This window comes from Scyliorhinus torazame, chromosome 22 (assembly GCF_047496885.1).
Source record: "Scyliorhinus torazame isolate Kashiwa2021f chromosome 22, sScyTor2.1, whole genome shotgun sequence".
Classification (NCBI taxonomy): Eukaryota; Metazoa; Chordata; class Chondrichthyes; order Carcharhiniformes; family Scyliorhinidae; genus Scyliorhinus; species Scyliorhinus torazame.
In genome coordinates, this window is record NC_092728.1 from 25,045,976 (window position 1) to 25,059,201 (window position 13,226).

General features: G+C 63.6%; 1 protein-coding gene across 3 annotated transcripts in view; it reads right to left on the bottom strand.

The window, feature by feature from the left end:
• Positions 1-202: 202 nt before the first annotated feature.
• LOC140398970 (host cell factor 1-like) overlaps positions 203-13,226 on the bottom strand; it is a 119,884-nt gene continuing 106,860 nt past the window's right edge. For all 3 annotated transcript variants that reach the window (XM_072487986.1, XM_072487985.1, XM_072487987.1), the window contains 3 exons: positions 12,540-12,837; positions 11,002-11,065; positions 203-716 (listed from right to left, as the gene is read on the bottom strand). In XM_072487986.1, coding sequence (XP_072344087.1) covers positions 671-716; positions 11,002-11,065; positions 12,540-12,837 — 408 coding nt within the window. In that variant the 3' untranslated portion in view covers positions 203-670. The remainder of the gene's footprint in view (positions 717-11,001; positions 11,066-12,539; positions 12,838-13,226) is intronic.

The following is a 13,226-nucleotide window of genomic DNA, read 5'->3' on the forward strand; positions in this document are numbered from 1 at the left end:
GAAAACGAGAAAGTGTGAGAGAGAAATAAAGGGATCTATGTACAACTCCAGGACCCAACCTGCAGAGGTTCAATAAGAGCTTCCACTCTTTCAGCAGGAACTCCAGTTGGTTCGGGAGGGCAGCGGGGCATATTTCATCCACTGTGCCACAGGCGAACGACTCGGGAACAGCTCAAACTAAATTCTTGCGCTGTTTTACATCTATATATATATATATATATATATTTATAAAAAAAAAAAAAGAAAACGGGATTTCCTTCTCCGCAAGCTTGATGTACACAAGGTGAAGCTTGTGTGTGGAACATGGCGTCGCTGACCTCTCCAGTCCGGGGGATGGGGCAGGGAGAGGGGGCGGGGTGGGGGGAGGGAATGGGGCTGGGCTTTAACCTGCTGCTCCCTCTCTTTTGAGTTTAAAAATGAGAGCCCCTCCCAATCCTGTCTGATCATTCCGTCCTTCGTCCGCGGTTTGAAGTCTCTGTTCTTGCATTTGCATGAGAGTCACAGTCTGCGTTAAATGAAGAGGCAGAGGGGTGGGCTGCAATCTGCTGAAGGAGAGGAGGAAAGACCCCAACCAGCTGCACCCCCCCCTCGCCTCACTCAATCCCAGAGCCTCTGAATCCACCGAGAGGATGGAAAAGGGGTTTGCAGGGGGTTCAGAGAGTTAAAAAATTCACTGGCCGTCAGGCTTCGTCTTCTTTGGGATGTTTGACGATTTCCTGGAAAAGAGGAAAGGACAGGATTGAGCACGAAGTCAGGGGGTCAAAGACAACTTGACCCTGGCCCTGGACACTGACCCTCCGACAGCGCCCCCTGGACACTGACCCTCCGACAGGGCACCCTGGACACTGACCCTCCGACAGCGCCCCCTGGACACTGACCCTCCGACAGCGCCCCCTGGACACTGACCCTCCGACAGCGCCCCCTGGACACTGACCCTCCGACAGCGCCCCCTGGACACTGACCCTCCGACAGCGCCCCTTGGACACTGACCCTCCGACAGCGCTCCCTGGACACTGACCCTCCGACAGCGTTCCCTGGACACTGACCCTCCGACAGCGCTCCCTGAACACTGACCCTCTGACAGCGCCCCCTGGACACTGACCCTCCGACAGCGCTCCCTGGACACTGACCCTCCGACAGCGCCCCCTGGACACTGACCCACCGACAGCGCTCCCTGGACACTGACCCTCCGACAGCGCTCCCTGGACACTAACCCTCCGACAGCGCTCCCTGGACACTGACCCTCCGACAGCGCTCCCTGGACACTGACCCTCCGACAGCGCTCCCTGGACACTGACCCTCCGACAGCGCTCCCTGGACACTGACCCTCCGACAGCGCTCCCTGACCCTCCGACAGCGCTCCCTGAACACTGACCCTCTGACAGCGCCCCCAGGACACTGACCCTCCGACAGCGCTCCCTGGACACTGACCCTCCGACAGCGCTCCCTGGACACTGACCCTCCGACAGCGCTCCCTGGACACTGACCCTCCGACAGCGCTCCCTGGACACTGACCCTCCGACAGCGCTCCCTGGACACTGACCCTCCGACAGCGCTCCCTGGACACTGACCCTCCGACAGCGCTCCCTGGACACTGACCCTCCGACAGCACTCCCTGACCCTCCGACAGCGCTCCCTGAACACTGACCCTCTGACAGCGCCCCCTGGACACTGACCCTCCGACAGCGCCCCCTGGACACTGACCCTCCGACAGCGCTCCCTGGACACTGACCCTCCGACAGCGCTCCCTGGACACTGACCCTCCGACAGCGCTCCCTGGACACTGACCCTCCGACAGCGCTCCCTGGACACTGACCCTCCGACAGCGCTCCCTGGACACTGACCCTCCGACAGCGCTCCCTGGACACTGACCCTCCGACAGCGCTCCCTGGACACTGACCCTCCGACAGCGCTCCCTGGACACTGACCCTCCGACAGCGCTCCCTGGACACTGACCCTCCGACAGCACTCCCTGACCCTCCGACAGCGCTCCCTGAACACTGACCCTCTGACAGCGCCCCCTGGACACTGACCCTCCGACAACGCTCCCTGGACACTGACCCTCCGACAGCGCTCCCTGGACACTGACCCTCCGACAGCGCTCCCTGGACACTGACCCTCCGACAGCGCTCCCTGGACACTGACCCTCCGACAGCGCTCCCTGGACACTGACCCTCCGACAGCGCTCCCTGGACACTGACCCTCCGACAGCGCTCCCTGGACACTGACCCTCCGACAGCGCTCCCTGACCCTCCGACAGCGCTCCCTGAACACTGACCCTCCGACAGCGCCCCCTGGACACTGACCCTCCGACAGCGCTCCCTGGACACTGACCCTCCGACAGCGCTCCCTGGACACTGACCCTCCGACAGCGCTCCCTGGACACTGACCCTCCGACAGCGCTCCCTGGACACTGACCCTCCGACAGCGCTCCCTGGACACTAACCCTCCGACAGCGCTCCCTGGACACTGACCCTCCGACAGCGCTCCCTGGACACTGACCCTCCGACAGCGCTCCCTGGACACTGACCCTCCGACAGCGCTCCCTGGACACTGACCCTCCGACAGCGCTCCCTGACCCTCCGACAGCGCTCCCTGAACACTGACCCTCTGACAGCGCCCCCAGGACACTGACCCTCCGACAGCGCTCCCTGGACACTGACCCTCCGACAGCGCTCCCTGGACACTGACCCTCCGACAGCGCTCCCTGGACACTGACCCTCCGACAGCGCTCCCTGGACACTGACCCTCCGACAGCGCTCCCTGGACACTGACCCTCCGACAGCGCTCCCTGGACACTGACCCTCCGACAGCGCTCCCTGGACACTGACCCTCCGACAGCGCTCCCTGGACACTGACCCTCCGACAGCACTCCCTGACCCTCCGACAGCGCTCCCTGAACACTGACCCTCTGACAGCGCCCCCTGGACACTGACCCTCCGACAGCGCCCCCTGGACACTGACCCTCCGACAGCGCTCCCTGGACACTGACCCTCCGACAGCGCTCCCTGGACACTGACCCTCCGACAGCGCTCCCTGGACACGGACCCTCCGACAGCGCTCCCTGGACACTGACCCTCCGACAGCGCTCCCTGGACACTGACCCTCCGACAGCGCTCCCTGGACACTGACCCTCCGACAGCGCTCCCTGGACACTGACCCTCCGACAGCACTCCCTCACCCTCCGACAGCGCTCCCTGAACACTGACCCTCTGACAGCGCCCCCTGGACACTGACCCTCCGACAACGCTCCCTGGACACTGACCCTCCGACAGCGCTCCCTGGACACTGACCCTCCGACAGCGCTCCCTGGACACTGACCCTCCGACAGCGCTCCCTGGACACTGACCCTCCGACAGCGCTCCCTGGACACTGACCCTCCGACAGCGCTCCCTGGACACTGACCCTCCGACAGCGCTCCCTGACCCTCCGACAGCGCTCCCTGAACACTGACCCTCCGACAGCGCCCCCTGGACACTGACCCTCCGACAGCGCTCCCTGGACACTGACCCTCCGACAGCGCTCCCTGGACACTGACCCTCCGACAGCGCTCCCTGGACACTGACCCTCCGACAGCGCTCCCTGGACACTGACCCTCCGACAGCGCTCCCTGACCCTCCGACAGCACTCCCTGACCCTCCGACAGCGCTCCCTGAACACTGACCCCCTGACAGTGCAGCTCTCTCTCAGCACTGACCCTCCAACAGTGCGGCGCTCCCTCAGCACTGACCCTCCGACATTGTGGCGCTCCCTCAGCACTGACCCTCCGACATTGTGGCGCTCCCTCAGCACTGACCCCCTGACAGTGCGGCACTCCCTCAGCACTGACCCTCTGACAATGTGGCGCTCCCTCATCACTGACCCTCCGACAGTGCGACGCTCCCTCAGTACTGTCCTTCCGACAGTGCAGCACTCACTCAGCACTGACCTCCGACAGTGGGGTCCTCCCTCAGCACTGACCCTCCGACAGTGCGGCTCTCCCTCAGCACTAACCCCGACAGTGGGCGCTCCCTCAGCACTGACCCTCCGACAGTGCGCCGCTCCCTCAGCACTGACCCCCTGACAGTGCGGGCCTCCCTCAACACTGACCCCCTGACAGTGCGGCGCTCCCTCCGCACTGACCCTCTGACAGTGCGGTGCTCCCTCAGCACTGACCCTCCGACAGAGCGGCTCTCCCTCAGCACTGACCCTCCGACAGTGCTCCCTGGACACGAACCCTCCGACAGCGCTCCCTGGATACACTGATCCTCCGACAGTGCTCTCTGGACACACTGACCCTTTGACAGCGCTCCCCGGACACTGACCCTCCGACAGCGCTCCCTGGACACTGACCCTCCGACAGCGCTCCCTGGACACTGACCCTCCGACAGCGCTCCCTGGACACTGACCCTCCGACAGCGCTCCCTGGACACTGACCCTCCGACAGCGCCCCCTGGACACTGACCCTCCGACAGCGCTCCCTGGACACTGACCCTCCGACAGCGCTCCCTGGACACTGACCCTCCGACAGCGCTCCCTGGACACTGACCCTCCGACAGCGCTCCCTGGACACTGACCCTCCGACAGCGCTCCCTGGACACTGACCCTCCGACAGCGCTCCCTGACCCTCCGACAGCGCTCCCTGAACATTGACCCTCTGACAGCGCCCCCTGGACACTGACCCTCCGACAACGCTCCCTGGACACTGACCCTCCGACAGCGCTCCCTGGACACTGACCCTCCGACAGCGCTCCCTGGACACTGACCCTCCGACAGCGCTCCCTGGACACTGACCCTCCGACAGCGCTCCCTGGACACTGACCCTCCGACAGCGCTCCCTGGACACTGACCCTCCGACAGCACTCCCTGACCCTCCGACAGCGCTCCCTGAACACTGACCCTCTGACAGCGCCCCCTGGACACTGACCCTCCGACAGCGCTCCCTGGACACTGACCCTCCGACAGCGCTCCCTGGACACTGACCCTCCGACAGCGCTCCCTGACCCTCCGACAGCGCTCCCTGAACACTGACCCTCTGACAGCGCCCCCTGGACACTGACCCTCCGACAGCGCTCCCTGGACACTGACCCTCCGACAGCGCTCCCTGGACACTGACCCTCCGACAGCGCTCCCTGACCCTCCGACAGCACTCCCTGACCCTCCGACAGCGCTCCCTGAACACTGACCCCCTGACAGTGCAGCTCTCTCTCAGCACTGACCCTCCGACAGTGCGGCGCTCCCTCAGCACTGACCCTCCGACATTGTGGCGCTCCCTCAGCACTGACCCTCCGACATTGTGGCGCTCCCTCAGCACTGACCCCCTGACAGTGCGGCACTCCCTCAGCACTGACCCTCTGACAATGTGGCGCTCCCTCATCACTGACCCTCCGACAGTGCGACGCTCCCTCAGTACTGTCCTTCCGACAGTGCAGCACTCACTCAGCACTGACCTCCGACAGTGGGGTCCTCCCTCAGCACTGACCCTCCGACAGTGCGGCTCTCCCTCAGCACTAACCCCGACAGTGGGCGCTCCCTCAGCACTGACCCTCCGACAGTGCGCCGCTCCCTCAGCACTGACCCCCTGACAGTGCGGGCCTCCCTCAACACTGACCCCCTGACAGTGCGGCGCTCCCTCCGCACTGACCCTCTGACAGTGCGGTGCTCCCTCAGCACTGACCCTCCGACAGAGCGGCTCTCCCTCAGCACTGACCCTCCGACAGTGCTCCCTGGACACGAACCCTCCGACAGCGCTCCCTGGATACACTGATCCTCCGACAGTGCTCTCTGGACACACTGACCCTTTGACAGCGCTCCCCGGACACTGACCCTCCGACAGCGCTCCCTGGACACTGACCCTCCGACAGCGCTCCCTGGACACTGACCCTCCGACAGCGCTCCCTGGACACTGACCCTCCGACAGCGCTCCCTGGACACTGACCCTCCGACAGCGCCCCCTGGACACTGACCCTCCGACAGCGCTCCCTGGACACTGACCCTCCAACAGCGCTCCCTGGACACTGACCCTCCGACAGCGCTCCCTGGACACTGACCCTCCGACAGCGCTCCCTGGACACTGACCCTCCGACAGCGCTCCCTGGACACTGACCCTCCGACAGCGCTCCCTGACCCTCCGACAGCGCTCCCTGAACATTGACCCTCTGACAGCGCCCCCTGGACACTGACCCTCCGACAACGCTCCCTGGACACTGACCCTCCGACAGCGCTCCCTGGACACTGACCCTCCGACAGCGCTCCCTGGACACTGACCCTCCGACAGCGCTCCCTGGACACTGACCCTCCGACAGCGCTCCCTGGACACTGACCCTCCGACAGCGCTCCCTGGACACTGACCCTCCGACAGCACTCCCTGACCCTCCGACAGCGCTCCCTGAACACTGACCCTCTGACAGCGCCCCCTGGACACTGACCCTCCGACAGCGCTCCCTGGACACTGACCCTCCGACAGCGCTCCCTGGACACTGACCCTCCGACAGCGCTCCCTGACCCTCCGACAGCGCTCCCTGAACACTGACCCTCTGACAGCGCCCCCTGGACACTGACCCTCCGACAGCGCTCCCTGGACACTGACCCTCCGACAGCGCTCCCTGGACACTGACCCTCCGACAGCTCTCCCTGGACACTGACCCTCCGACAGCGCTCCCTGGACACTGACCCTCCGACAGCACTCCCTGACCCTCCGACAGCGCTCCCTGAACACTGACCCTCTGACAGCGCCCCCTGGACACTGACCCTCCGACAGCGCTCCCTGGACACTGACCCTCCGACAGCGCTCCCTGGACACTGACCCTCCGACAGCACTCCCTGACCCTCCGACAGCGCTCCCTGAACACTGACCCTCTGACAGCGCCCCCTGGACACTGACCCTCCGACAGCGCTCCCTGGACACTGACCCTCCGACAGCGCTCCCTGGACACTGACCCTCCGACAGCTCTCCCTGGACACTGACCCTCCGACAGCGCTCCCTGGACACTGACCCTCCGACAGCGCTCCCTGGACACTGACCCTCCGACAGCGCTCCCTGGACACTGACCCTCCGACAGCGCTCCCTGGACACTGACCCTCCGACAGCGCTCCCTGGACACTGACCCTCCGACAGCGCCCCCTGGACACTGACCCTCCGACAGCGCTCCCTGGACACTGACCCTCCGACAGCTCTCCTGGACACTGTCCCTCCGACAGCGCTCCCTGACCCTCCGACAGCACTCCCTGACCCTCCGACAGCGCTCCCTGAACACTGACCCCCTGACAGTGCAGCTCTCTCTCAGCACTGACCCTCCGACAGTGCGGCGCTCCCTCAGCACTGACCCTCCGACATTGTGGCGCTCCCTCAGCACTGACCCTCCGACATTGTGGCGCTCCCTCAGCACTGACCCCCTGACAGTGCGGCACTCCCTCAGCACTGAGCCTCCGAGTGCGGCGCTCCCTCAGCACTGACTTGCGACAGGGCGGCTCTCACTCAGCACGGACCCTCTGACAGTGCGGCGCTCCCTCAGTACTGACCCTCCCACTGTGGAGCACTCTCTCAGCACTGACCCTCCGACAATGTGGCGCTCTCCAGCACTGACCGTCCAACAGTGAGACGCTCCCTCAGCACTGACCTTCCGACAGTGCGGCACTCCCTCAGCACTGACCCTCCGACATTGCAGCTCTCCCTCAGCACTGACCCCCTGACAGTGCGGCGCTCCCTCAGCACTGACCCTCTGACAGTGCGGCACTCCCTCAGCACTGACCATCCGACAGTGCGGCGCTCCCTCAACACTGACCCTCCGACAGTGCGGTACTCCCTCAACACTGACCCTCCGACAGTGCTGCACTCCCTCAGTACTGACCCTCCGACAGTGCGGCGCTCCCTCAGCCCTGACCCTCCGTCAGTGCGGCGCTCCCTCAGCACTGACCCTCCGACAGTGCAGCACTCCCTCAGCACTGACCCTTCCACAGTGCAGTGCTCTCTCAGCACTGACCCTCTGACAGTGCGGTGCTCCCTCAGCACTGACCCTCCAACAGTGCGGCGCTCCCTCAGCACTGACCCTCCGACAGTGCAGCGCTCCCTCAGCACTGACCCTCCGACAGTGCGGCGCTCCCTCAGCACTGACCCAACAGTGCGGTGCTCCCTCAGCATCGACCCTTCCACAGTGCAGTGCTCTCTCAGCACTGACCCTCCGACAGGGCGGCGCTCCCTCAGCACTGACCCCCTGACAGTGCAGCTCTCTCTCAGCACTGACCCTCCGACAGTGCGGCGCTTCCTCAGCACTGACCCTCCGACATTGTGGCGCTCCCTCAGCACTGACCCTCCGACATTGTGGCGCTCCCTCAGCACTGACCCCCTGACAGTGCGGCACTCCCTCAGCACTGACCCTCTGACAATGTGGCGCTCCCTCATCACTGACCCTCCGACAGTGCGACGCTCCCTCAGTACTGTCCTTCCGACAGTGCAGCACTCCCTCAACACTGACCCTCCGACAGTGCGGTACTCCCTCAACACTGACCCTCCGACAGTGCTGCACTCCCTCAGTACTGACCCTCCGACAGTGCGGCGCTCCCTCAGCCCTGACCCTCCGACAGTGCGGCGCTCCCTCAGCACTGACCGCCTGACAGTGCGGTTCTCCCTCAGCACTGACCCTTCCACAGTGCAGTGCTCTCTCAGCACTGACCCTCTGACAGTGCGGTGCTCCCTCAGCACTGACCCTCCAACAGTGCGGCGCTCCCTCAGCACTGACCCTCCGACAGTGCAGCGCTCCCTCAGCACTGACCCTCCGACAGTGCGGCGCTCCCTCAGCACTGACCCAACAGTGCGGTGCTCCCTCAGCATCGACCCTTCCACAGTGCAGTGCTCTCTCAGCACTGACCCTCCGACAGGGCGGCGCTCCCTCAGCACTGACCCCCTGACAGTGCAGCTCTCTCTCAGCACTGACCCTCCGACAGTGCGGCGCTTCCTCAGCACTGACCCTCCGACATTGTGGCGCTCCCTCAGCACTGACCCTCCGACATTGTGGCGCTCCCTCAGCACTGACCCCCTGACAGTGCGGCACTCCCTCAGCACTGACCCTCTGACAATGTGGCGCTCCCTCATCACTGACCCTCCGACAGTGCGACGCTCCCTCAGTACTGTCCTTCCGACAGTGCAGCACTCCCTCAGCACTAACCCCGACAGTGGGCGCTCCCTCAGCACTGACCCTCCGACAGTGCGCCGCTCCCTCAGCACTGACCCCCTGACAGTGCGGGCCTCCCTCAACACTGACCCCCTGACAGTGCGGCGCTCCCTCCGCACTGACCCTCTGACAGTGCGGTGCTCCCTCAGCACTGACCCTCCGACAGAGCGGCTCTCCCTCAGCACTGACCCTCCGACAGTGCTCCCTGGACACGAACCCTCCGACAGCGCTCCCTGGATACACTGATCCTCCGACAGTGCTCTCTGGATACACTGACCCTTTGACAGCGCTCCCCGGACACTAACCCTCCGACAGCGCTCCCTGGACACTGACCCTACGACAGCGCACACTGGGCACTGACCCACCGACAGTGCTGCTCTCCCTCAGCACTGACCCTCCGACAGTGCCACGATCCCTCACCACTGACCCGCCGACAGTGGGGTGCTCCCTCAGTATTGGCCCTCCGACAGTGCGGCGCTCCCTCAGCACTGAACCTCCGACAGTGCGGCGATCCCTCAGCCCTGACCCTCCGACAGGGCGACGCTTTCTCAGCACTGACTCTCCGACAGTGCAGCGCTCCCTCAGCACTGACCCTCCGACAGTGCGGCTCTCCCTCAACCCTGACCCTCCGACAGTGGGATGCTGCCTCAGCGCTGACCCTCCGACAGTGCGGCGCTCGCTCAGTGCTGACCCTCCGACAGTCCGGCACTCCCTCAGCACTGACCCTCTGACAATGTGGCGCCCCCTCATCACTGACCCTCCGACAGTGCAGCACTCACTCAGCACTGACCTCCCACAGTGCGACGCTCCCTCAGCACTGTCCTTCCGACAGTGCAGCACTCACTCAGCACTGACCTCCGACAGTGGGGTCCTCCCTCAGCACTGACCCTCCGACAGTGCGGCTCTCCCTCAGCACTGACCCAGACAGTGCGGCGCTCCCTCAGCACTGATCCTCCGACAGTGCGCCGCTCCCTCAGCACTGACCCCCTGACAGTGCGGGCCTCCCTCAACACTGACCCCCTGACAGTGCGGTGCTCCCTCAGCACTGACCCTGACAGTGCAGTGCTCTCTCAGCACTGACCCTCCGACAGTACGACGCTCCCTCAGCACTGAACGGCTGACAGTGCGGTGCTCCCTCAGCACTGACCCTTCCAGTGCAGTGCTCCCTCAGCACTGACCCTCCGACAGTGCGGCGCTCCCTCAGCACTGACCCTCCGACAGTGCAGCGCTCTCTCAGCACTGACCCTCCGACAGTGTGGCTCTCTCTCAGCACTGACCCTCCGACAGTGCGGATCTCCCTCAGCACTGACCCTCCGACAGTGCGGCACACCCTCAGCACTGACCCTCCGACAGAGCGACGCTCCCTCAGCACTGACCCTCCGACAATGCGGCTCTCCCTCAGCACTGACCCTCCGACAGTGCAGCGCTCCCTCAGCACTGACCCTCCGACAGTGCGGCACTACCTCAGCACTGACCCTCCGACAGTGCGGCACTACCTCAGCACTGACCCTCCGACAGTGCGGCACTACCTCAGCACTGACCCTCCGACAGTGCGGCGCTCCCTCAGCACTGACCCTCCCACAGTGCAGCGCTCCCTCAGCACTGATAGCATCGTGCTGGTCGTGAGCCCCAAGGCAGCAGAGGGAGGGATGACCGTTAACCTTTGGGCAGTTTGCTGCCGGGTCTCGTCACGGTTGCGGCTCTCTCTCCTCTCCCGCACACAGGTGAAAGGAGTTGGAATGATTCATTCCCAATGGGACTGGCCACACGTCAAAACCCCACCTCCGGGCCCTGGGGAAAGCCCCTGCCCCCATTGCCCCCTCAGCCACAAACCAGTGGACAAATCCCTTACGTTTCCGGGGAGCTGATGGTTCGTTTCACTGCAGGCTTCACCACCGAGCCATCTTTGTTGGTCTCTGGAAAAAAAGGGCGAAAAGACATTCAATATTCGCCTGCGGCCAGCGATGTAGCGGGACATTTGTGGACCAGATGGCTTTTTTATTTTCCGACAATCGATGATTGTTTCACGGACACCTTGAGCACAAGTAATTTAAATCCAGATATTAACTCCTGCCGCTGAAATGGTGGGGTTCGAATGCACTTGTCCCACAGAGTTAGCCTGGGCAATCTGGGTTACTAGCCCAGTCGTCTCCCTGAGGCTAGAACAGTGCCCTGGGGGGGGGTAGGCACGGTGGAGCAACAGTTCAGCAAGTCAGGAGATGGGTCGCGGAGGAGAGCAGGGCCAGCAGAGGTGGGCACTGTGTGTGTGGTCTGCGGGCACGAGAGCGAGTGGGCAGCAGCGAGGCCGCGGGCGGAATGGAGTCGCGACAGGTCGCTGCGCTCGACAGTGAGACAGCACGGGCGCGAGAGAGAGTTTGTGATGTTGTTTTGTGTGCGAGAGGGCGAGACAGATTCTGTGTACGTCAGGAATGTGAGAGTGAGGGAGCGTGCATGTGGGGAGTGAGATTCTATGTGAGAGAAGGTGTGTCTGTGTATCAGAGAGTTTGAGAGAGTGTGCATGTGAGGGAGAGGCAGAGAGAGGGGCAAGAGAGAGAGGGGGGAGAGAGGGGTGGAGGGAGAGGAAGAGATGGGAGAGAGAGAGAGAGAAGGAAAAAGGGGCAAGTGAGAGGGATGGTGAGAGAAAGGGGAGGGAAGGAGAGAGAGGGTGAGAGAAAGAGAGGGGGATGGAGGGGGAGGGAGAGAGAGAGATGGGAGGGAGATAGAGGGGGGAAGAGAGGGGTGGAGGGGAAGGGAGAGAGAAGGGAGGCAGAGAGAGAGAGAGAGAGAGAGAGAGAGGTGGAGGGGAGGGAGGGGTAGAGGGGGAGGGAGAGAGAGAGGGGAGAGAGTGAGAGAGAGGGAGGGAGAGGGGGTGGAGGGAGAGGAAGAGATGGGGAAGAGAGAGAGAGAGAGGGGGGCAAAAGGGGCAAGTGAGAGCACTGAGCGGGATGGCGAGAGAAAGGGGAGTGAAGCAGAGAGGGGGGGTGGAGAGAGAGAGAGAGAGGGGGTGGAGGGGGAGGGAGAGAGGGGTGGAGGGGGTGAGAGAGAGAGAGAGAGAGAGAGAGAGAGAGAGAGAGGGGTGGAGGGGGAGGGAGGGTAGGGAGAGAGAGAGGGGAGAGAGTGAGAGAGAGGGAGAGAGAGAAAAAAGGGCAAGTGAGGGAGCAGTGAGCGGGCTGGCGAGAGAAAGGGGAGGGAAGGAGAGGGGGAGGGGGAAGGAGCGAGGGGAGAGAGTGAGAGAGGGGTGGAGAGGGAGAGAGAGAGTGGTGGGGGGAACAGAGTGATTGAGAGTGAGAGAGATTGAGAGAGAGAGAGAGAGAGACAGAGATTGAGTGAGAGAGATTGAGTGAGAGAGAGACAGACAGACAGGGGGGAGCTCGAGACAGAAACACGAACCTTGGAGCCACCTGACTTGCGTGGCGGGTCCGTAGCCTTTCTCGTTCCTGGCTGCTATCCTGAAGATAATGGCAGGCTTGGTTGTGTAGTCGATGTGGGCATTGGAGAGGTTGGCAGACTGGACCAGGCACGAGGGATTGGGGCCGCAGTAGACGCGCATGAAGGCCAACTGTGCCGGGCTGTTGGGCTTCAGCTCCATGGACTGGGTGCTCTGGATGGCGAGGTACACGGAGTATTCGATGATCTTGCCCGACGTCATGGAAGGAGGCTCCCACGTCAGATGGGCTCCATCCGGACTCTGCAGAGGGAACACAAGCCGGAATTTACAGCACAAAATCAGATCATTCAGTGGCTCTGCTTCCTGCTGTCGTTTCTTCCCCCGCACCGGCCTCATCCCACTCCCACTTCATCAACCACTATCCTTGTATCCCTCTATTCCTTTCTCATTCACGTGTTCATCTGGCTTCGCTCCCCTTCCAACTCCCCGTGGCAGCGAGTTCCACATTCTCCCCACTCCCCCTGGGAGCGAGTTCCACATTCTCCTCACTCCCCGTGGGAACGAGTTCCACATTCTCTCCACTCCCCGTGGGAGCGAGTTCCACATTCTCCCCACTCCCCGTGGGAGCGAGTTCCACATTCTCCTCACTACCCGTGGGAACGAGTCCCACATTCTCCCCACTCCCCGTG